The following is a 23,178-nucleotide window of genomic DNA, read 5'->3' as shown; positions in this document are numbered from 1 at the left end:
TCTCAATTAGGGTTTTGATATAGTGCATGAGACATCAAAGCATTAGTCGAGAATCATTGTTTTATTGCTGTATTGATGTATATATTATCAAAAGTAAAATTTTATATATAAAAGACCTTAATATCAAATTTAACCTTTGTTTACATCTTATTCGTTTTTTAAAGAAATTATTTTATGGATCCTTTCCACCAAATCATCTATAAAAATTATTAAAATTATGTGTCAATGACATGGAAAAATTACTGAAATATCATTAAATAATTGAAAAGGAATCATGGATGATGATGTGGGAACGATCCATAAAATAATTTTTTTCTTTTAGCTAAATTTGATATATTTTTTAAAGTGTCAAATTTAATCATCAATTTTCAAAAAAATCGAATTGTTATTATTTTAATAAAAATATTTTTAAACTTGGTAACATGACAATTTAAATTGAACACATATAATGTCATTATTCTTTCATTCTTTTGTAACGACAAAATATCATACAATACTGTTAGTGTAATATTTTTTGTAAATTTAAATTGGTTAAAATATGTCATAAATCTCTATATTTTGTAAATTTAAAATTTAATTTTATTTTTAGAAATGTAGTATTTACTTTTCGATTTTTAAATTTAAGTATAATTATTAATTTAGTTAAGATTATTTTGTTAAATTCAAGTTTATTACAACATCAATTTTTAATTTCTATAAAGTGAATTTTATAATTTAAAATATCACAATAATATAAAAATTTTAAAATGTAAGTGAATTAAATTGCTAAAAAATAAATTCTAAATTTATAAAAAAGAGATTTTATCCCTATTTTGAACTCACTGTAAATTATTTAAAAAACTAGATTAAGAAAATTACAGGCGCTTGCATTTTCTTCGTTTTCTGTTACACACCTAAGGCCCGTCTTATCCCGAACCTAAGCTTCGGATTCCCACTTTCCACCTCCAAACTTACAAATTTAAACGCCTCGATTTGCGTTACCCTCGTTTCGTTTCTGCAAAATCCCGCTACGCCCTGTTTCGTTCGATCAGACTCATAAGAGATTTTCAATGACGGGGCACGAATATATGTCGATGGAGAAGGTCGCCGGTAAGATCGCCGGCGGTTTCTCTTCATCATCATCTTCTTCATCTTCCGGTTCCGACGACGACACGCCCTCTCACTCTAAATCTCTCAAGCCCAATGTTTATCGCCTGTTTGGCAGAGAGAAGCCTCTTCACCAAGTCTTAGGAGCCGGAAAACGTACTCACTAATATCTTAAAAATCTTAATAAAATATTAGATTCGACATTATCATTTTTATCAATCAATTCTTTAAATGAACATCAGTTGATTGCATTTTATGAAATGCTCTATTTTTGTTAATTAATTTCATATCTGCCGTTTTAATTACGGAAATTACTCATGTAATTTATTTCGATCAGATCGATGCTGCGGTTTTTAGTTACAGCCAAATTGTGTGTGCGTGTGTGTGTGTTATTTTTTTTGCCATTTTTCTGTCAAACGGGGCATTAATTTTGAATATGTTCTTCATTTGAATGGATAAAATTATGAATGGATGAATCTTCTTTGAAAGTAAGACAATTTTGTTGTTGTTATTTTCGATTTCCATGATCAACATTTCTTGATCAAAGCTTACAACAAAACAAAAGCCTCTGTGTCAATTTGTTATTTATTTTATTTTATTAAAATTTGATCTTGTTTTACAGCTGCAGATGTTCTTCTATGGAGGAACAAGAGAATTTCTGGAAGCGTGTTTGGTTGTGCAACAGCAGTGTGGGTTGTATTTGAATTGCTTGATTACCATTTAATCACCTTGATTTGCCATATATTGATACTCACTCTAATTACCCTTTTCTTATGGTCCCATGTCTCAAACTTCATCGACAAGTAAGGTTTCAAGCATTAAATTCCCTTTTGTTTGATTATTTTTTTTCATTATTGTAATTTTATAACTTTCTTTTCCGCCATGAAAGGCCTCCACCAAACATTCCAGACGCTGTATTTCCTGACAAGTGTGTCCTTGAAGTTGCATCTATAGTGAGATATAAGATGAACCAAGCTCTGGGTCATCTTCGGCACGTTGCATTTGGAAGTGATGTGAAGTCGTTTCTTGCTGTATGTTAATGTTCATATCTGCCTTGAAAAATTTCTTCTAGTATGTTAATATCTGCCATTGCCAACATTAAAAGAAAAGTAGGGATGATAGCCCAATAGAATATTTATAATTTTTGAAATATCTGAATTTGAATCTGTGTAAGTTATTTGAAATCAGAATTTAATTGTTATTGCATATTACATCCTAATTGAATAGCAATTATTCATCATGCATTTCTTTTAAGGAAAAAAAATCTAAATTTATTATCTATTGATATGATAAAAAATTTCTAAAAGTTTATAAAAACGATATGTTTGCAACTCACCAGGTATCGGTTTGGTGTTCTGTTATCAGGTTGTTTGTGGATTATGGATTCTATCAGTGATTGGCAGTTGTTTTAACTTCTTGACATTGGTCTACATTGGTAAGTAATTTCATTATTTTCTCTATAATTTTTCTTTTTGTACATGTTACAAATTCAGAAGGCGATAACAACAACATGGTTTGAACCTTAGGTGAATCTAGAGAGAGGTAGGGGTCTTGGCCCTCAAATGGAAAGATAGTCTTTTAGTCCCCTAATAAATAATATAATTAAAGTTAAGGGTAAACTACACTAATGGTAACCGAACTATTTAATTTTGTCTTTTTTAGTTATTGGCAGGCTAGCATAAAAATAGAAACATCCAATAATTCAAGATAGTTGGGTAATCAAAAAAGAAATTTACTAACACTACAGTTAGTATGTGGTAAATTGTACTTTGACCCCTAAAAATAAAAAAAAATCTATGTAGTTCCTTAAAAAATTGATATTAGATAAAAGTACACTTTAACCTCACAAAAAACTTATAATTCAATTCCAGCCCTCTTTAAAAAATTTCTGAATTCGTCCATGGTCAATAAAGTACTTAACCATTGTTCTCTAATATTATTGGCCTCGAGCATTTAGTACAGTAGATGTATATATTTACACACACTATATATATTTTCATGACAGTATTTGTTCTACTGCACACTGTACTGGTGATGTATGAGAAATATGAAGACAAGGTGGATTCATTTTCTGAGAAGGCAATAATTGAGTTGAAGAAACAGTATGTGGAGTTTGATAAGAAGGTTCTGTCTAAGATTCATAAAGGGAAATTGAAAGAGAAGAAGAAAGATTAAACGATACGAAGCCATTTGGTAAAATATTTTTGGATGATTATATTGAGTTCAAGTTTCTACTTTTATATTATAGTCACATATGCTGTCATTGATGTGGTACTATTCAATGATGTTTAGTTTTCTAGATCATAAGCTATTGCTTCTTTTATTTTTAGGGTTCATTTTGAGGCAAATATTGTATTTATGATGGTTAGAAATGGGTTGAAATCCATTTGATTATTATTTTTAATTCTTTAATTTTTAATACATTAATCAATTTTCATATTTGCAGATTTTTCTATTACTTTTTATCTATTATTATTCGATACATGTTTAATCATCATTTATAAGTTAAGTTTTTATTTAATGGACGGTATCCTACACATTTAAATGATAAATGTTAAAGTATTGGTATTAACGTATGAAAAAGTGATTACCAGTAGAATTTGAAAGCAAACATATTCCTTTTAAATTGTAGTGAAAATAAAATAATGTATCCAATAACTATTAGGATTATAAACAAATTAGACACGATAAATTTGAATTTTATGCAAAAATATAGCACGAATACGTGCTTAATATGCACCATGTTTGTATTTGAAATTGTTTATTTGTTTTACTCAAGGTTTTTAAACCGGACTAATGGTTGAATCAATTAGACCGTTAGTTTGACCAGGTCGACCTGTCTGATTAAATAATTAATTAAAAATTTATAAAAATAAAAAATATTAAAAATTCGGTTCAATCATTTTTTTGTTCGATTTCACCGGTTTGTATCAGTTCTTGAGTCAACTAGTTCAATACCCTTCTCTAAATTGCTACTTCGATCGATTATCAATCTGACTAGTCAATTTAATCTGATTCAAACAACCTAATGTTAGGAAAATAACATTAACATAACAGGGTTTTACTTCGTAAAATCAAACTTTATTTAACTATTTTTTGCTTTCATTTCCAGACAACTACTCATTGGCAAATTTGCATGAAAACGTAGTCCAACATTACAGGAAATTAAAATATTCTATCAAAGATTATGCGACATGGTCGTACAAATACTTCTTTTAGACAATATTATATATATTATAACCTAAACTACAGAATCTCAAGCAGTCCAATATAAAACTCGTAGGCATTTCCTAATACCTTATAATTACTACATACTTTCACATAAACACAACGAAAATACCCCAAGATTGATGCCAATGAACCCCCTTGTACAAATGCCACGTATATATACTTTCAAACACTGTGTATATGGTGACCCGTACCGGAACCTTTGATCTTTGATGCTATCTCGTGTAATGACCCGAACCGGAAATGATTCTGTTTTCGTTGAAGGGTGTTATTGTATCGGTTTTGTAAGAAAACCTTTGCTTTTTTCTACAAATCTAGAGGAAGTAAGTCAACTGTTGCTTCTTCCTTGAACCTCCTTCTCCATATAATTCATTCCATTGTTTCAGCTCAGCCATTACTGATCCTTCAGAAGCAAAGCTAGCAGCAACCTACATTGTAACATTCAAAGAATAATAAGCTTATGGTTCAAATAGTCCGAGGACCGATGTTTTAGGTGCATAGTGCTGGTGTAGCACGGTCTGTGTTAAGGGATTCGGGTGAGAGTGTCAAAACACCGTGTTTGGTGTGATTAATGGCAGAAACATGCAAATGTGCCAAAAGGGTCATTGAAGCATTTTAGTTAAACTAGTCCAAGGACCAATGTTTTAGGTGCATAGTATCGGTGTAGCACGGTCCGTGTTAGGGGATTCGGGTGAGAGTGCCGAAACATCGTGTTTAAAGGGTCATTGAATAAATTTACCTGATTCTTAGCTTGTCTCATATCTTCCATGTTTAAAGGCCTCAAAGTAACAACTCTTTCCTCTTTATGCTCTTCTTTTGACTCTGTAACATCTTCAGTGCTTTTGCCTGCTTCTTCTTGCCTCTTCTTTTCCTATACAAAGTTATTGAAAACCAAAAAATCAATTGTAAGATACCAATGTCTAAAGCTACTAATAACCGAGAAACAGGGCAAATGAACGATAATGCACAAGAAAGAGATTAAGTACTTACCTGATCTTTCAGCCTCTCCTGCTGTATCAGTTCTCGAACGGGTCTATAAGCCGCTGTCACGCATAAGTTCTGTTCCCAGTAGTGAAATGTCATCAGTTTATAACAGTTGAAATATGAATTAATCATGATGGTTCATGTTATTGAGCTAAAGTACAAACCTTGAGATCACTTCCACTGTATCCTTCTGTCATGGTTGCAAGTTCCTTGTAGTCCAAGTTTTCAGCTTTTTCTTTTGACAGTAGGGTTCTCAATATCATTTCCCTGCTCTCAATCGATGGAAGACCAACCATGATTCTGGTAAAAAATGGAAAGTACATGAGTTAGATATGATGCTTGGTTGGCAAATTAGTCCATGTCATATAATCGGTTGTATTACCTGCGCTCGAACCGTCTAATTATTGCTTCATCAAGGTCAAATGGCCTGTTGGTTGCAGCAAGGACTAGAATTCTTTCACCGGCTTTGGTCATAAGGCCGTCCCAATGTGTCATGAACTCATTCTTGATTTTCCTCATTGCTTCATGTTCCCCAACTCGAGTCCTCTGCCCCAACATACTATCAACCTCATCCACAAAGATAATAGTCGGTGCAACCTTTGCTGCTAGTGTAAATAAAGCTCGAACGTTCTTTTCATCTTCACCGAACCATTTCGAGGTAATAGTAGACATCGAGACGTTAATGAAACTGGCTCCAGCTTCGTTCGCTATAGCTTTTGCAAGCATTGTTTTCCCAGTACCAGGAGGGCCAAAGAGTAAGATACCTTTACAAGGCTTGAGAAGCCCTCCGTTGAAAAGATCCGGCCTTCGCAATGGGAGCATGACAAGCTCTTGAAGTGATTCTTTAGTCTCATTCAAAGCACCAATATCGTTAAATGTCACTCCAATCTCTTTTGCGGGGATAACCTCTGGTCTTAGTCTTTTCTCGAACTCATTATCTGGCGGAACTTCCTTCAAGGGCATTATATCCTTAGAAAGTTACTCTTATGTATCATGCAATTCATAAGCTAAATAGTAACATTCATTTCAATCATATTGATCTCAACTTACTGCTTTTGGTGCTGGTGGGTTCTCTCCATCCTTTTTCTTTGCAGAAATGGACTTATCATTCTCACTTTTGCTCTCGTTGGCACCAGCGTCGGATTTTGGTTCATTTCCCTAAGGTTAACAAAGAAGGGTCAATGGTTAAAAACTTAAAATCCATAAGTATGAAGTGAACCGGATCCTTAATGTTTGATATCTTCTAAAACAAAAACTAGCACGACACAAATACCTTACGAGAATCGGTGTTTTTCTCCAATTTTAAGGTATCTTTCCCACAACTTTCGCCTTCCTGGAATATGTTCAGTCCGTGGGACAAGCTGCAATAGAGCCAGAACACTAATGTCAAGTATGAAAGAAGCTCGTATCAAGCTCAAAACAGCGGCTAATGGCTTACCTTTCGGATGATATAACAAGCTTTCCATTTCGGTACTCGGGATCCTTATTGTTCATCAAATGATAAGAGATTGCTGATATCACAATTTCTTGAATATAATTACTTAGGACCATAGTGTCTGCTTGGCAGATAGAACCTAAATCATCACATTCAAGGTCATTTGCTGCAAGCACCTCAGCTATGTGGTTCCTATTATCTTGAATTTGGAGTGTCTTCATGTCCTCTTCTAGTTTGGCTTTCCAATCATCGAGACAAGTTTCATCTTCGGGTGGTTTTATTTCGATATTGCATGGGAATAATCTCGAGAGTCTCTCATCCACCTCCTTGCATTCGTCTTCTGGTTCCAACATCCTTGAACCAAGTACCAAGACTGAACCCGAAAGTTTATTTAAGAACTTTTGAAACAGATCATATAAGCGTTTTGATTGCAGGAGAAGCTTATCGACATCCCTCAGGTACAAGATGATAGAACTGGTTTCCGATACCGAAACCAGTACCTGCAAGAGAATGACAATGACATTACTTACCATTTAAGTAACGCAAAAGAAATCTCCAAACTGACCACTTGGAATTAAAGGAATACCTTGTAAAGTGATTGCAGAAAAAATTTCTCATCGAAACACCAAACAGTCCGCTTGTTCGATGCTACAAGAAAACAAAAATGGACCAACAAAATAATAAGTATTTTTCTACACTTCTTCTACATATTGACTGTAATAAACTTAATATCATATACATAGCTTAAGGCTTTGCGTACAGAAATAAAGATATGAAGGATAACCTGGATTTGAGGGAGCGCCATTTGAAGACATACTATTCATATCAGATACAGACGAGCCATTTCTACGGAGTTTCTGATGATTGCTTGAACCTTCCACAGCCCTGCAAAGGTATGAAGTCTAAGGTTAAAAACCTTACCTGCTTTAAACAACCAACCAGCCACACAATAACACCAGCATTTACCTGGACTTCATGTCATTAGAACTGCTTGTTTCTTCTCTTGACGAAAGGAGCGAAAAGGAACCGAACAAACTGTTCATTCGGTCTAAAGTCATCTCCGAAATTGACCTCTTGAAAGACTGTAAAAGATGGAACCAAACTCAAACTGATTAGTATTCTTTACAGTATGTGATATGCCATCGTAGAAAATTAGTAGGTAAAAGTATCATGGAGACTCCAGTATTAGGAGTTAACTAGCATTTTACCTTTTTTACTCAAATAATGGGCAAAATAGTCCCTATACATTAGATTAAAGAATAAACTACTCTTTCTGTTAAAAATTACATTCATAGGGACTAATTTACTCTTTAATCTAATATATAGGAACTAATTTGCCCATATTTTAAGTAGAAGGGATAAAATGCAATCTCACTCGTAGCACAAAGGCTTCTACGATACTTTTACCAAAATTAGTAACACTGAATTAACACAAGGCGTGTCTAAGGGTATAAATTGAACTTACAGATTCTTTTTTGGTACAACCATATTTGCTCTGCATCTGTGGCAAAGATAGTCATAGAAAGAATAAGTAGGACTTTAATGGAAGTTTGAAACTTAAATACAATAAAGTTCTGCCATTTTACCTTAAAAGAAAAATCAGTAATGTCCAAAAGCAATAGCTTTGATTCAAAGTAATGTGCCAAAGCCTTGGCAAGCATTTGCTGGTAAAGTTCTTCACAAAGATTAAATGCAAAATCGATTTAGTTAGAACTGAACTTCAAAAGATGAATATAAACACAATTGCATGCTTATTTTAGAGAAACAATTCCATAAACATACCAGCAGGGCCTGAAAGCAAAATAGCTTTGCTGACAGGTGAAAGGTTTCGTGTGTGCCGATGAACATCGCTGTGTTTTAGTTGAACATATGCAGCACTCGTCAATAACACCCGAGTTCGCTCACTGCATTAAACCAAAACATAAGGAGTCAATTTGTTAAATCAACCTGTTCATAGTTCATGTATGATCCAAAAACAAATCACCTGCTAACTTTAGACCGTAAAAATAACATGGAAGTCTCTATACTAGAAATCAAATTGCATTTTGTCCCTTCTAAAAGAATGTATAAAATAGTCTCCGGACATTAAATCAAAAAGTAAACCGGTCTTTTCCCTTAAAAATTTCATTATTTCTACCATTAAATTGGTGTGATTGATGAAATAACCAAACAGTTACATATAACGTGTCATGTCATGTGGACCTCATGTTGAGGTATAGAGACCATTTTTTAACGGTAAAAATGGATAAATTTTTTACCAAAGTACTAGTTTGCTCATTGATCTAACTTACAGGGACTCATTTGCTTATTTTTTTGAATAGAGGGAATAAAATACAATCTAACTATTAGTACAAAGACCTACATGATACTTTTACACCTTGAAATAAGACAATCAAAATACATGGAAAAAAGGTTTAATTTTAACCCCCTATCAGCCACCAAAAGACCAAAAATATATATATATATATATATATATATATATATATATATATATATATATAATAAAATTAAGATCACGGGTGTTCATAAATGTTAGAAGCATGTGCAAAGAATATCTCCATGCCAAACCATGCACATGGCGATTATACATACCAAAACCAACAACTTTTTGTTCTCCGACTGTAATTGATCATTGGGGGCTAATATCAAACACAAGAACAACTAATGGAAGTATAAGCACAAATCTTAAAGGAAAACAAACAGAACAGCAACAAGAACAAGAATCCATTACAGGCTTACCTAAGGTAATAAGGGAAGTCATCAAAGGTGACATTGCTACGTTTTCCATCAACAACTTGTCTCATAAGTTCTTGTTCAATTTGGTCCCCCGTAATACCATCATCTGAAGAAATTTTGCCAGTCCATTTGCTTACAGTTTGCCCTGAAGCTAATCCAAGACCCACCCCAACACCAACTCCAACACTTAAAGCTGACAGTAATATCCCCTTTTGTTCCATTTCACTATCTAAAAACCAAAAAAAAAGGACCTTCTTTTTCCTTCTCGGCCAAAAAATGAAAACTTCAGCTTGTCTGCTTTTCCTTTGTTCTTAAATCTCAATCTATATGAAAGCATGAAACTTTGATCCTTTTAGAAATTACTTTGAAGTGAAGATTCAAAGTAAGAAAGAAAAAGAAAAAGAAATGGGGTTTGCTGCAAATTGATGTACTGAATTGACTGCAATGTTGATTTAGAGAGTTTTGAGAGGCACAAGAAATAAGCTAATAGGTCTACGGTCTGGCCTTCTTCAACTATATATAGCATGCTACAATACAGTAAATGTTAAAAAAGGCTTTCTTCATAAAACAGAAATCAATAACTAATTACATAAAAGAAATATAATTTTTAAGTTTATAAACACAATTACAATTTAAAATAATATATATAAAAATCAAATATAATCAAAATCAAGTATTATAAAACACAAAATTGTTCTAGACAAGCTAATATTCGGATATATTATTTAAGGTAAAAGTATTATGGAGTACGAAGACTTTTATATTAAGAATTAGATTACATTTTGTCGCCTCTGTTAAAAAAATAGGTAATTTACTCCCTAAACATTAGATCAAGAAGTAAATTGATCATTTTGTTAAAAATTTTATCTAATTTTATCATTAAAATTTAATTATTATATATCAATATAATATACACGTAACGCGATAATAATTTTTACTCCAGTGACTTACTTCTGACCGTCTACTCTGTTGTTTTCCTTCTTTTGTCGGCTTCCTTTATTGGCTTTAAGAATTTGGTTCGGTAATAATCGATATCGTTCCCACTAGGCCCTCAAAAAGAATTGAAAACTAATAATTGGCTTGGTTTTATTTATAATAATTAAATATATTTTATTTTTAATTCGTAATTATTTAACAAATTATATGAAAACTACAATTAGATCTCTTCGTAACACAAATTCGATAAGCTAAACTATTTTTTGATAATTTAATAAGCTATTTAACTATATAAATGTTAATATAAAATAGAAAACTATTTTAAAATAAAAATCGAATTATAATTTTTTATTCATCAAAGATTCAGAATATAATTTTATCCAACTTAAATTTTAAAAGGATTAAACTACAAATTTTCTAATTTTGAGAAATTAAAATTGAATTGTAAATTTTTAAAAATTAGAGTACAATTTTAATGTTGCATTAATTTAATTTTTTCATTTTTAAAAGAGGTTAAAACAAAATTTTCATTTCAGAGGATAATACATACATGTGAAAATATTAAAACAAAATTTATTATAAATAGAAATAATATATTAATTGTTACAAAGCATTTAAACTTATAATTAAAACCTAAACCAATATTTAAACTATCATTGTTAGAATCAAAATTAAAATTTATTATGGGATAGTCAGTGAGGAATTTAGGGAGTTGGCAACACCTCGGTGCTATTAAAATGAAAAAAAATTTATTTAGGTTTTTTTATAATTTATAAAATTTTAAATTAGAAATGTAAAATTACATATTGGCTTTCAAAGTGATAAAAACTAATTTAATATCATTTGAAAAATATAAAAATATAAACTATTAAAATGATAAAATTATATTTTACTATCATAAAAATACATAATTTAATTCTGACCCTCAAAAATTTTTCTAGTTTAGCCCTGAAGATAGTGTGTATATTATGATGTTAATGGGCAAATCATGTTCGTTTAAAAATAATAAAAAATTCAATGGAGAAGAGCTTTTATAAAATTGATTCCCATATAAAAGAGTTTATTTATTTAATTAATACTTTTAATGACAGCTTTGATGAAAAAGAAGAAAAGAAATTGCTTAGCATCAAAGCAACGTTGCATGGTTAATGGCAACAATAAAGAAAAAAAATTTCCATAATAAAATAAAAATTAAATTAAAAAAGTGCTACTAAAATTTATAAAAGTTTATTTTTCATTTTTTTCAAGCTGTTTTGCACTTTATTTTGCTTTTAAGTATTTTTTTTTATAATATCACTCTTTTGTCAAAATTTTGAATGTTATAAAGAGATTGCTATTATACACATAAACACCTATAATATTTAAATTTTAAATTAAAAACTATAATATGTTAATGATATTAATTGGTGAGATTTAAATATAATTGTTTTTATTTGATAAAATAAGCATAATATGTTTTTATGTAAAATTTTAACATTTTATTTAAATAATATCTTAACTAAGATTCATTATTTTTATTTAATAAATTTACTAAAATTTAAGACGTATTTTTATAGAAAATTAATTTAATAAAGACTGTAATTCATATTTTATTATTATTACTATTATAAATGAGAAGTTATTATAAAAATTAAAAATAAAACATAAAAAAAGTTGTTTCTATAACAAACTTGAACCTTATAATAAAATATGTTATAAAAAATGTAACCATATAAAAATATAAAAATAATTAAATATATAAAATGAAATCCAATACTGATGTCCAAATACAAATAAAATAGCTATGAGCCCTCTTTTCAAGTTACTTTCTCTTCAAAAGAGCGATGTCGAACTCAAACTATTAATTTAGGGTCTGTTTGATTAACGGAATTGATTTTCCGGAAAATCATTTTCAACTTTTCCAGCGTTTGATTGGCGGAAAACATTTTCCATTTGGAAAATGAATTCCAAAACAAGGGAAAATGGGTTACATTTTAGGGAAAATGTCTTATCCTTTCAATTTCCGTAAGACATTTTCCGTGCTCTCCTATTTATCGCCTCCTTCATTCCTTCCTTCATTTCCGGTAGAAAACTGCTTCTGTTTATCGATTTTCCAGTAACTTATTTTTTTAATTATTCAATACTTGTTTTTTTAACACAATTACAAATAATTTATTTGATATTAGTTTTTTTCAATTTATAACGACTAATATTGTAGCTTAATAATTGAGTATTATTATAAATAAATCATTGCAATATATGTAAAAATAATTTAAAATATAAAAATTATTAATATATGTAAAAACAACTTTTTGAAAAATATTTTCGAAAATCTACCAAACAAGCAGAAAATATTTTACATGATTCAATCAAACACCGAAAATATTTTCCAAGAAATCATTTTACGAAAAGTAAAACATTTTCTAAAAATCATTTTCTGAAAACATTTTACTGGCAATAAAACAGACCCTTAGTAGTTAAAATTGTTGACTCCATAAATGATTTCTTATTAAACATATATCTTTATGTATGTCTAATTACATAGTAATGAAAATAGCTTTCTTTATGACATAAAGACTAGAAACTTGTAATAGCTTCTGTTTTATTATTTTAATATTTGAGACTTGTAAAACTTAACTATGAAGAATTGAAGACAGAAGAGTCAAGGTGGAATCCAACCAACTTTCACCAAAATCTCACTTTTCTTCAAGTATCTTTTTAGCAATCTACAACCCCTCAAACCATGACCTTTCTTTTCTTATTTTTATCCATGGTATTTGATGATTGAATATTAACTCGATTGGTATGGATATTGTTGTCAAAGCAGGAGAATGTGGGTTCGAGTGCGTTGAAGTGCATTATCCTCCTATTTATAAGTTGGAAAGAGATTATGGGTAATTCTATATATTGTAAAAAAAAAGTTAATCAGAACATGTAATGAAATTATTAAATAAATATATTTTATATAAATTCATAATATACCACCTAAATCTATAGTGTGTCAATTATCAACACATATTTTCAAGGTTAATTTGTTTTTTTGAGCCTTAATTTGAAAATGGGACTTGAATATTTTTAGTTCAAATTAATCATTAAATTTTATAATTGTTCTCACACTAGAGCATGAATAATTGTTTCTATATTAATGTTTAATCTTTTTCATCCAATTTTTTAAAAAAAAATATATCAAGGATTAATTTGGACAAAAAAATTCAAACCTTAATATAAAAACAATTGTCAAGTTCAACCTCCTATGTGGAAACACTTGTCAAGTTCAAACCCCAAATAATGCATTGATCTTTAAACTTGAGAATTATTCCCGCGTTAGAGCTTGAAATAAACAATTGTTCCCACATCAAGGCTTGAACTATTTTTGTACAACTTTTTTTTCAAGAAAATATCAGGGACTAACTTGAACAAAAAAAAATTTAAATCTCAATATGAGAACAATTGCCAATTTTGAACTTAGACAAATAAAGTTCAAGTCTCAATGTGAGAACTCTTGTCGAGTTCAAACCCCGTATAATATATTAACTTTAAAATTTAACCTCCAACGATTATAGTAAACAAAGATTATACATCTTGCCAAAACTACACGCAACACTTTATCCAAGGGTGAAGTTAGAAATTTGTTTTGGGAAGCATAGACGAATCATAAATTTAGGAGGGTAAAATACAATTTTATTATCATACTAACTTATAATTTTATAAATTTCAAAAGAATTAAAAGACATATTTACTATTTTTCAAGGACCAAAATTACTGCATACCCCTTAGCTAAGCCCTTGCCTTTATCAAACTTGTCTATTAAGGACAAAAGGAATTAGTGAATCCCGTGCACCCATGACTCATGAGTCAGAAAAAACAGATCCACATTATCTTCCAAGTCCTCCTTTTTCTCACATCATTTTTTCATTTTCCTTGAAGGTTCTCAGTCCAACTCATGTCGATTTGGAAAATGGGCATAAACAACCTAAAAACAATGTCAGTAAAAGGCAGGGTCATACGTGGAGCGTTGAAATGGGGTTGGAGAGTGGGGGGACGGGGACGGCTAATTGCACCCTTTAGCATTTCCCCAAAAAGAGAAATCATTCTTCATTGTCACTTGTCATTGGTTTCTTTTGCTTTTTCCTTTCTTTTCTTTTTTTTTTTTTGGTGTCATTCTCTCTCCCCCTTCTTTTCACAATTTGTTTATGTTTTCTTGCCCAAAAAGAAAAAAGTAAATTAGACCAAGATTATTAAATTATTATTAAATTTACATTTTAATTACTCAACTTATAAAAAAGTTATAAAATGATCACCGATGAAACTAGAGAGTGCTTGGCAGTGGCAAAGTGATAGAATTGCTTTAGAGACCCTTTAGAAATTGTAAGAATACAAATTGGTATAGCAGAAAATTTCATTTTGGCACCCAAGTATTTATAATTTACTTCTAACCTCTCCAAGAAAATTTTTTGGCTTCTCCCTCGGTCACTGAACTATTTAAAATTTTTTATTTAAGTTTTTGGGTTGTTATGATTTTTTTAAAATGTCAAGCTCTAAGCAACGATCTGACAATCGATACGGTGTAGAAGAACATACAATAAATTCAATTCGGTTTGACAATCAGTGTTGGAGATTGGAGAACAAAATTGCTTAAATTTCGATTAATAGATTCGTAATGTTCAAAACTGTTTCATGAAAAGAAAACTAAAATGTAGAATGAAGAATGAAATAAAGTTTCCGATTGGTGTAGACGATGCAAACAAAAAAAGTCATATAATAACGATTTTAACAACCCACCGGCTTATATGAAAACTTTAGAATAGTTTTTGTTGGCCTAAAACTTTAGAATAATTTAGTAATAAATTTTTAAAGTTGAGTAATTAAAACATAAACTTACTAATAAATTAGTGAGCTTGAATTAATTTACCCAAAGAAGAAAAACCCAAGGGCTCTTGATCCAAAGACCCCTCTTATCAATAAAGTTATCAAAAAAAAATTAAAGAATCTTTTTAGAATCCAAGGTTTTAGGGGATTTGAGAGAGGGGAAGGGGTTATTTTCAATTAAGTAAAGATTCCTAGGGGCATCTATAGTCGACACATCAACTCCCTTTGTTTTTCTTCTTTTCCATCTCAGCATCACATGCTACGATAGCTAAGCTAAGCTATTATAGGGTTTTCATTTCCCTTTTTGATCAAACGTTTGGATTTGTGGGTTACACGCCATGCCCACTATATACTTTATTACAAAGTCTCACCATATTAAGGTAATCAAGAAAATAAAAAAAACTACATAGAAAAAGCAAATAAGCAAAGTGGTCTCCATCTTTATTTTATTTCTTTCTTTTTGGTCCATCCTCAGCTTTGGCATATTCTTTTTCTAAAATCTCAACCCCATTATTATATTGATTTAGATATTATTTATTAAAATTTGAAAATTTATTCGAGATAAAAGAGGGTTGAAAAAAGTATAAAGCTTGAAAGATAAATTTAGACAAAAAAAAGTAAGCTCGTTTAAAATATAAGTCAAGATTAAACTTGAGAGGTGATGTCAAGGGTTTATAGGAGCCTTGGCCCGCCCCTAAAACTGAAAAAATTCAGTTCAATCCCTTTAAAAATAATAAAAATACAAATTAATTAAAATTGATTTTGGCCTTCCAAATATGAGAAAAAAAATCTATTTAGTCCCTTAAAAATGATAGAATTATAAATTACTAATAAAAGTACATTTTTATCTCTAAAAAGTTTTACAAATCTGTTCTGGCTCCCCTAAAATTTTTTTTTGGCTTCTTCCTTGTTAGGCTTAACATTTTAGACTTATGTTAGGCCTGTTTTATACTTTTATACTTGTTAGGCTTCAACATTTAAGACTTATGTTAGGCCTGTTTTATACTTTTATAATATGGACGGGCTTAAAATAAATATGGACATACTTAAATAAGATTTTAAATTCATATTTTCAAATCGAATCTCACTTAATCAAACATAAAATATACTTATATAGTGTATAAACCTTACCCAAACCCCACCCATTCTCACCATAAATATCTCTACACTCACCTTTATTTCACTTTCTTGAGGGACAAACAGAGTGGAGCTTCATTGCTTGCCCCTCTTTCGCCCCACTCCCCCATAATGCATTCTTTTCATGATTAGTCAATTGCATGAGTGTTTTAACTATCGCACAAATAATTCATTTATATGGATCAATTGGTTTTTTTTTTCATTATGGAGAGGATATGACTACTTGCATTGTTTCATTATCAAGCCTTGAGGCTATAAATTAGTACTCACTCTATATCAATTGTGTTGTGGGTATGAACTTTTTGTTTGTTAGGCAGTCGGTCGAGCTTTCAACAATCGAAAGTATTGTCTTTTGGATAAGTTTTGTTTCTTGTACTCTATCAAGAGCTAACATGCTACGAGTAACTATCCTAAAGGCTTGATTCACAGAGCCAGAGCGTCTCAACTATATATAGGCCCACTAAGGGGACGTGAGCTAGAACCCCACTAGGGCGAGACGCTCATGTCCCCTTGATGGGTGGTTGTGTGCCAATGTACGGTCGAGGTACTCTCAATTTTGTAAACCAAGCCCTCACAAAGGGATGTGGGCGAGAACCCCACCAGGGGCGAGATGCTCATGTCCCCTTGGTGGGTGGTGTGTGCTCATGTACGGTCAAGGTACTCTCAATTCTGTAAACCAAACCCTTAAGGCAACTGCTCATGACACGCTGACTCTTGACAGAGTACGGGAGACAAAACCCTTTCCAGGGGCAATACCTTCGATTATTGGTAGGAGCGAAGACAACCCTCCCAATTAGTATAATGGTAAAATTACACTTTGACTCTCCCAATAATTTATAATTCATTTTCGATCCCTTCTAAAAAGACAAATTTCTAACTTTGTTTCTTAGCTATTGGGAACTCAATTAATTACCTTACCAACAGTACTTTAAATACTCATCTTGAAAGAATCCAACCCTTAACAAATTATAATTTACATTTTTAGGGGCGTTACTTAAGCGACCATTGGCAACAATCTTTTCAACATGCAGTGCATTGGCTTCTGCTATGATTAAATTAATGACCTCTATTGTTTTAGATTCCCACTTGCCTTGGTCACAAACAAACTGCAAATGCATCATTAAAATCTTTTATATATCAAAAGTGGGATTGGGTTAAGTTTGGAATATATATATATACATCTCTGATAAATTTGCATGCATATTTTAATGCAATATTTTTATAAACCACAGCTCAAAAGGTGGTCGTAAAGCCTTTTTTTTACATTCAGATAAAATATACCATTGTTGTATAAATTTTTATTATGATAATTTAACAAGTGCTTAAAATAGTGATATTCGACATTCATCTTAAATATTTATTTGAATAAAAATAACAAAGTGTCGTTTTAAACACCATCCAAATAAAAAAGTTTTAAACCTATTTATGTTTGAAACATATTTTATATTTCACATTTACGTTATCACATTTTCAGTGTTGAAATTTGGGTATTGGATGAAGGGACTTTATGGAACATTTTTAATCTCTATAGCATATTTTTCTTTTCTTCGTCTTAAAGGCATTACCTTTGACACATGCAACCATTTGTTACCATTGAAATTTTATGAAAAATTTAACCTTAATTTATAGCATTTTTCTTGTTGAAGCCAAAGGCATTACCACCCTTTCCACACACCAATTATATCTATGTTTAATCTATTATATATATATATATATTACTAGAAATAATATATATTAAATATATTAATATTTCATGCACGGAATAGTAATATATCTCTAAAATTAAGATTTTAACAATCTAATCATTATATTTCATGTTCTATTCATGTAGATAATGTATGGATTTGAAATTTAGAATTTATATTAAGTTTTAGGTTTAGAGTTTAAGGTTTAAAATTTACATCAAATTTTAAGTATGAATTTAAGATTTAGAATTTAGGGTTTATATTGAATTTCGGGTTTTGAGTCTATATTGAAATTAACTTGTTAGTATTTATTTATAAGTATTGCACCATCTTTTTTACTCAATGATAAAGCGCGGTGTTATTCTTCATTCACTATGCATCATCTATTCACCTTATAAAAATAAAACTATCCGCATTTCTTGCACTATGTAGCTTTTTGAGTTTGTGTGAATGCCATTAATGAACGCATCAAAATTTAGACCATTCATTGTGATCTTTTTTATTGCTTCAAATTATGCAGAAAAAAATAATTAATGAAAAGGACATGGATTTAACATAAGATATATAGTTCACAAGACAAGTGTGGGTTAGGGGGTGTCTTAAAAATGGTGGTGAAGCTGTCGGATTCGAACCTATTTAGTCTTTGAAAGGAACACATGCAAAACTGACATGACCAAATTTTGCTTTTCCACGTGTTAGGTTCAGACACCAATGTTAAAAAAAATTCCACAGTTACCTAACTTAATTAGCATGCTTTTAAAATGACATTCTTAACATTTAATATATTGTTAGAGTTGCATGATTAGAATCTCGTTTAATTCAATTTGAAAATTTTAATATGCGACTCATTTTTAAAAAATAAAATAGAGAGACGAAATTAGAGATATATTATTTAACCCTTAGAAACAGTGCATAGTCAAAAACCTCTTATAATTTTTTTCAATATTAGTGAAAGATAAAATTTAAAAGACAAAACTATTATTGTTTATTATATTTTAATAGTTTCCTTTCTAAGTGGAATTCATAATTCATACAACTTTCTAATTAATGACATTTTTAACTACTTTAAGAAGAAGAAGCTGAAGACGGTCGTGTTTTATTTTTATTAATTCCTACTTTTGAATTATTTGAGTTATTTAAATTATAAAATTTAACTCGATTCGAACTCAAAACTCAAATTGAGTTATTCAAGTTAACTTGAATTTTGTTCAAGTTAAAAAAATGATTTTTTCGAATCAAATTGAATTTTGTTCTCACGTATAAAACCCATGTTAATTTTCATATTTTCAACGGAGGAGAAATCTAAATTGTAAAGCCCATTAGTGAAGAAAATGCTAAAACCCAATATAGATGGCTATCATTAAATTGATTAATATGGCTATCCGACTTGTAATTTGTAAGGTCGCCCACCTACAATCTGGCTATTTATAAGCCTAACCATAATATCTGCTTTGGGCTTGTATCACTAATTAACTCCTTCCCTTTCAAGGGTTCATTTCCAAATATTATAATCTACATCAACTTAAAAAACATCATCAGTGGGTTTATTTGGATTTTAAAATTTTAGATTATTTTGTATTTGAATTATATTTATTTAAGTTGTTCGAGTTTGTTATTAGTTTTTTAAAGTCGGGTTATTTTGATTTAAGTCATTTGAATTATTTATTTAATTTATTTCGGTTCAAATCACTTTTAATTTAAAATTTAAATCGAGAGTTTTAATTAAAATTTCTATATCAAATCGGATTAATTAGATTAAATTTTTATTCTTTGGATCAATTTACAAATACTCAATCGTTTCAGAAAAGCACCTCACTAATTGAAAATTGAATGGGCATTTATTTGTCCACTAAAATTTTAGTAGGCACATAATAAAATTTCAAAATCTCCCTCTTGCTCTTGTGACGGTGACAAAGAGCTTAGTTCTCTTTTAATTTAACAATGCTAACACCATCAATTATTACAACAAACAGGAGCGTAGTTAGAGGTGCTAGCACGAACTTTGATCTCTCCTAAAATTTTTCATTTAATTTTTCATTTAAGCCCGTTAAAATTTTAAAAATTTTAATATAGTAAAAATAAAATTATACTTTAACACTCTTAAAAATAATAAAAATTAATAAATAATTCAACATTTAAATCGGATAACTAACTATAATTAATTAAGACAACCCACACATTTACAGACTGGAATGAGCTTGGCCTCTCTTTAATTAGCAATATTTTTACGCTTTAATGAAGCGATTAAATTTTATTATTTTTAATCTTTCTAATTTTCATAGTGACAACTGACAAGTAGCCATGATTGAGACGTTCACTTAAAACAAAGGATTCAATACGATTAGAAAAAAATTGTATATAAACATGACACAAACATTTAAACCTAACTACTTAACCTAAATTTAGTATTGAAATATACAACCGAAAATAGTAAATATAAATATTTTTTTATGATAAAAACCAAAGAAAATAATCACATTAATCTAATAAAATTTAACGGAATTTTTGCGATCCTCATTTCTGTTAAAAGTCATCTTGGCGATGCGATCAATTTCTATGTTCTCTTTTCTAGGAATATGTTGAAATTTTCATTGACTTATTTCTAACAGAAACTGCTAAATACGTCTGATAAATGCGGAACAATATGTCATTGAGAATGATTCCTGAATAGCCCGAAGAACCTTCATACCATTCGTCCAAATCAACACTCTGTCATGTCGTCTGCTCTGTAATAATGTCAAGCCATCTAAAATACCTCATAACTTAGCATTGAAGATAAAACACTATCCCAACCTTCTGTTAAACCCAAAAATCTACCCCACGGCGATCCCTCAACACTCCTCCAATAGTAACCCTCGAATCAACCTTGATAGCGTCGTCAAAATATAATCGGGTCCAATTACCTACCCTAAAGGATGTCGTCCTTGAATTAACTACAAAACCTAAGAAATTATCGTCTCAATAGTGGATGAAATTGAAAAGCATGATATCTCTTCGTCCTATCAAGAAAAGCCAATTGATTGATGGCTGGCATTGGAATTGTGATGCGGCAAAAACAATTGCTTTCTTAAAAGTATACGAGCCCACGTCAGTCTCCAAAAGAATTTTACAATAACAAAAAGGATAGTATATTTTTTGTCTCTCAACTTACCAAATAGATTTTCTTTTATATTTATATTTTCTTTTACGTTCACAATTAAACTTGACAATTAAGTCTATTTTGATTCATGTACTTGAAAAACTTAAAAGTTTAATGATGTAGTATTATATAAATTTTCAGGTGTTGATATAATATATTATCAGAATGTCACATACAATGTTTTAATAACATGACCAATAGTTGAATAGGTCAGACCATTGATTCTCGATTTAACCAATTTGATTGGTTCGACTATCAAAACAACAATAAATAAATAAAATTCATAAAATCTAAAAAAAAATATTAAATCGTTTCAACTTGTTCAACTGCCGCTTTTTGTCTCAATTTTTGATTTTTACTGATCTTGAATAGTTTGTGTCAATTGGTTCAACCATTTTGTTCGTACCATTATATTGATCAATTCTCAACCCGTTTGATTCGGTCTCATTTTAGTAACACTAGTCACATCATCAAATCTTGACAGAATCCAAGTTTAGGACTAAAATATATCTAGTTGCCAAGTTCAATGACGAAAGTGGACCTAATTGCCAAGTTTAATTAGGGGCAAAAATTAATATTATCCCTAATAAAAAAAATCAAGTTGCTTGGGCTTGACCCTTCAAATTCTGCCTATTCAAATTGCATTCAACTCATTCTACTAAAAAATAGATAAATTAATCCCTATACATTAGACCAAAGAGAAAATTGATCATTTTGTTAAAATGAGGTAGTACACTACATGCAATTTTTGATTATTCTATTAATTATGTCAATTTTAATAGTATAAATAGATAAAAATTTTAATAAAAAATTAACTTATTCTTTAATTTAATATACAAAATTAATTTATTTATTTTTTGAATAAAAATATATTTTAACTTGTAGTACATATACATATATAATACTTTTACCAAATTCTGCGACGTTTGTGTAAAATGTTAGGTCTTGTTGTTTTGTCTACTGATTACGTAATCGTATTTTAGGTCATCCCGGTAAGCGACCAATAGCAATGTTATGTCAACTGATTTGGAATAAAAGAGTGAGTAATTGGGAATTACGTCGAGGTCCATTTTTTGATCCTGTAGTGGTCTATACTGTTGAATTTGAATAAATAAATTTTAATTGTTTATTTTATTTTAATTATAATATAATATGAAAAAAAGGCTTATCCAAGGTGCAATTCCAGCTTACAGTCCATTTGACCTAATTACAGCCAAAAAAAAAAAACATGGAATTACAATACATTTTATTATTGTTTTATTGCACTTTAAAAATATTTGGTATTATTTTAAACTTATTTTACCGGTAGTGAATAAAACAATAATGTAAATACACAAATATTAATAGCTATTAATTAAAAAATTATGTTCCTTTTTCTTTTTCCACATATTTGAATCTTTTACACTTATTCACAAGTCAACCCGAGCTTCCATAAGAGATTTTTATTACAAGCCAACCCGAGCTAACTCAAACTAGATTTAAATAATAAAAATATTTTAAATTTAAATTTAAATAGTAAGAGAATTTTACCTCAAGTCAGCTTCCCCATTCAAAAGGTGATGGAGTTAATTAGTGATACAAATGGTTAGGCTTATAAATAGCCAGATTGTAGATGGGCAAGCTTTACAAATTACAAGTCGGATAGCCATATTAATCAATTTAATGATAACCATCTATATTGGGTTTTAGCATTTTCTTCACTAACGGGCTTTACAATTTAGATTCCTCCCCCGTTGAAAATATGAAAATTAATACGAGTTTTATATAGAGGGAAGTAAAATTCGATTCGATTCAAGAAAATAGATTTTTTTTTTTGAATTTTAGGTTAATTGAATTCAGTTATTTAAATTATTCAAGTCAATTCGAGTTTCAAGTTCGAGTCGATTTGAATTTTACAATTTGAATAACTCAGATAATTTAAATAACATATTGGTGTAAATACCTTTTTGGTCATTGCCAACTTT

At 30.1% G+C, this 23,178-nt stretch overlaps 2 protein-coding genes across 3 annotated transcripts; one reads left to right on the top strand and one right to left on the bottom strand.

The window, feature by feature from the left end:
* Positions 1-771: 771 nt before the first annotated feature.
* On the top strand, positions 772-3,525 carry LOC105801814 (reticulon-like protein B1). Its single transcript, XM_012633113.2, has 5 exons — positions 772-1,242; positions 1,709-1,889; positions 1,976-2,117; positions 2,452-2,521; positions 3,092-3,525. Exons 1-5 carry the CDS (start codon positions 1,050-1,052, stop codon positions 3,259-3,261), a joined length of 756 nt encoding a protein of 251 aa, XP_012488567.1. The 5' UTR covers positions 772-1,049; the 3' UTR covers positions 3,262-3,525.
* Positions 3,526-4,145: 620 nt separating this feature from the next.
* Positions 4,146-9,957, bottom strand: LOC105801813 (uncharacterized). 2 transcript variants are annotated; one of them, XM_052623929.1, is made up of 15 exons: positions 9,473-9,957; positions 8,516-8,637; positions 8,320-8,408; positions 8,199-8,234; positions 7,700-7,815; positions 7,518-7,618; positions 7,320-7,381; positions 6,737-7,233; positions 6,572-6,659; positions 6,349-6,456; positions 5,681-6,267; positions 5,463-5,598; positions 5,305-5,373; positions 5,054-5,185; positions 4,146-4,742 (listed from the first exon to the last, which is right to left on the bottom strand). In XM_052623929.1, exons 1-15 carry the CDS (start codon positions 9,688-9,690, stop codon positions 4,629-4,631), a joined length of 2,475 nt encoding a protein of 824 aa, XP_052479889.1. In that variant the 5' UTR covers positions 9,691-9,957; the 3' UTR covers positions 4,146-4,628. The 2 variants fall into 2 exon arrangements, with proteins under 2 accessions (XP_052479889.1, XP_012488566.1); XM_012633112.2 differs by having other exon boundaries at positions 5,681-6,249.
* Positions 9,958-23,178: the final 13,221 nt, after the last annotated feature.

Source organism: Gossypium raimondii, chromosome 11, assembly GCF_025698545.1.
Source record: "Gossypium raimondii isolate GPD5lz chromosome 11, ASM2569854v1, whole genome shotgun sequence".
Classification (NCBI taxonomy): Eukaryota; Viridiplantae; Streptophyta; class Magnoliopsida; order Malvales; family Malvaceae; genus Gossypium; species Gossypium raimondii.
This window is presented reverse-complemented; position numbering and strand designations above follow the sequence as displayed.

What these genes read in the sequence shown, in the direction of transcription:
- LOC105801814 (XM_012633113.2), top strand. Translation starts at nt 1,050, where the DNA reads ATGACGGGGCACGAATATATGTCGATGGAGAAGGTCGCCGGTAAGATC. An exon ending in AGTCTTAGGAGCCGGAAAAC is followed by an intron (nt 1,243 to 1,708) that starts GTACTCACTAAT and finishes CTTGTTTTACAG; the next exon opens with CTGCAGATGTTCTTCTATGG. An exon ending in ATGTGAAGTCGTTTCTTGCT is followed by an intron (nt 2,118 to 2,451) that starts GTATGTTAATGT and finishes TTCTGTTATCAG; the next exon opens with GTTGTTTGTGGATTATGGAT.
- LOC105801813 (XM_052623929.1), bottom strand. Translation starts at nt 9,690, where the DNA reads ATGGAACAAAAGGGGATATTACTGTCAGCTTTAAGTGTTGGAGTTGGT. An exon ending in TTCTGCAATCACTTTACAAG is followed by an intron (nt 7,234 to 7,319) that starts GTATTCCTTTAA and finishes ATTCTCTTGCAG; the next exon opens with GTACTGGTTTCGGTATCGGA. An exon ending in ACAGTGGAAGTGATCTCAAG is followed by an intron (nt 5,374 to 5,462) that starts GTTTGTACTTTA and finishes TACTGGGAACAG; the next exon opens with AACTTATGCGTGACAGCGGC.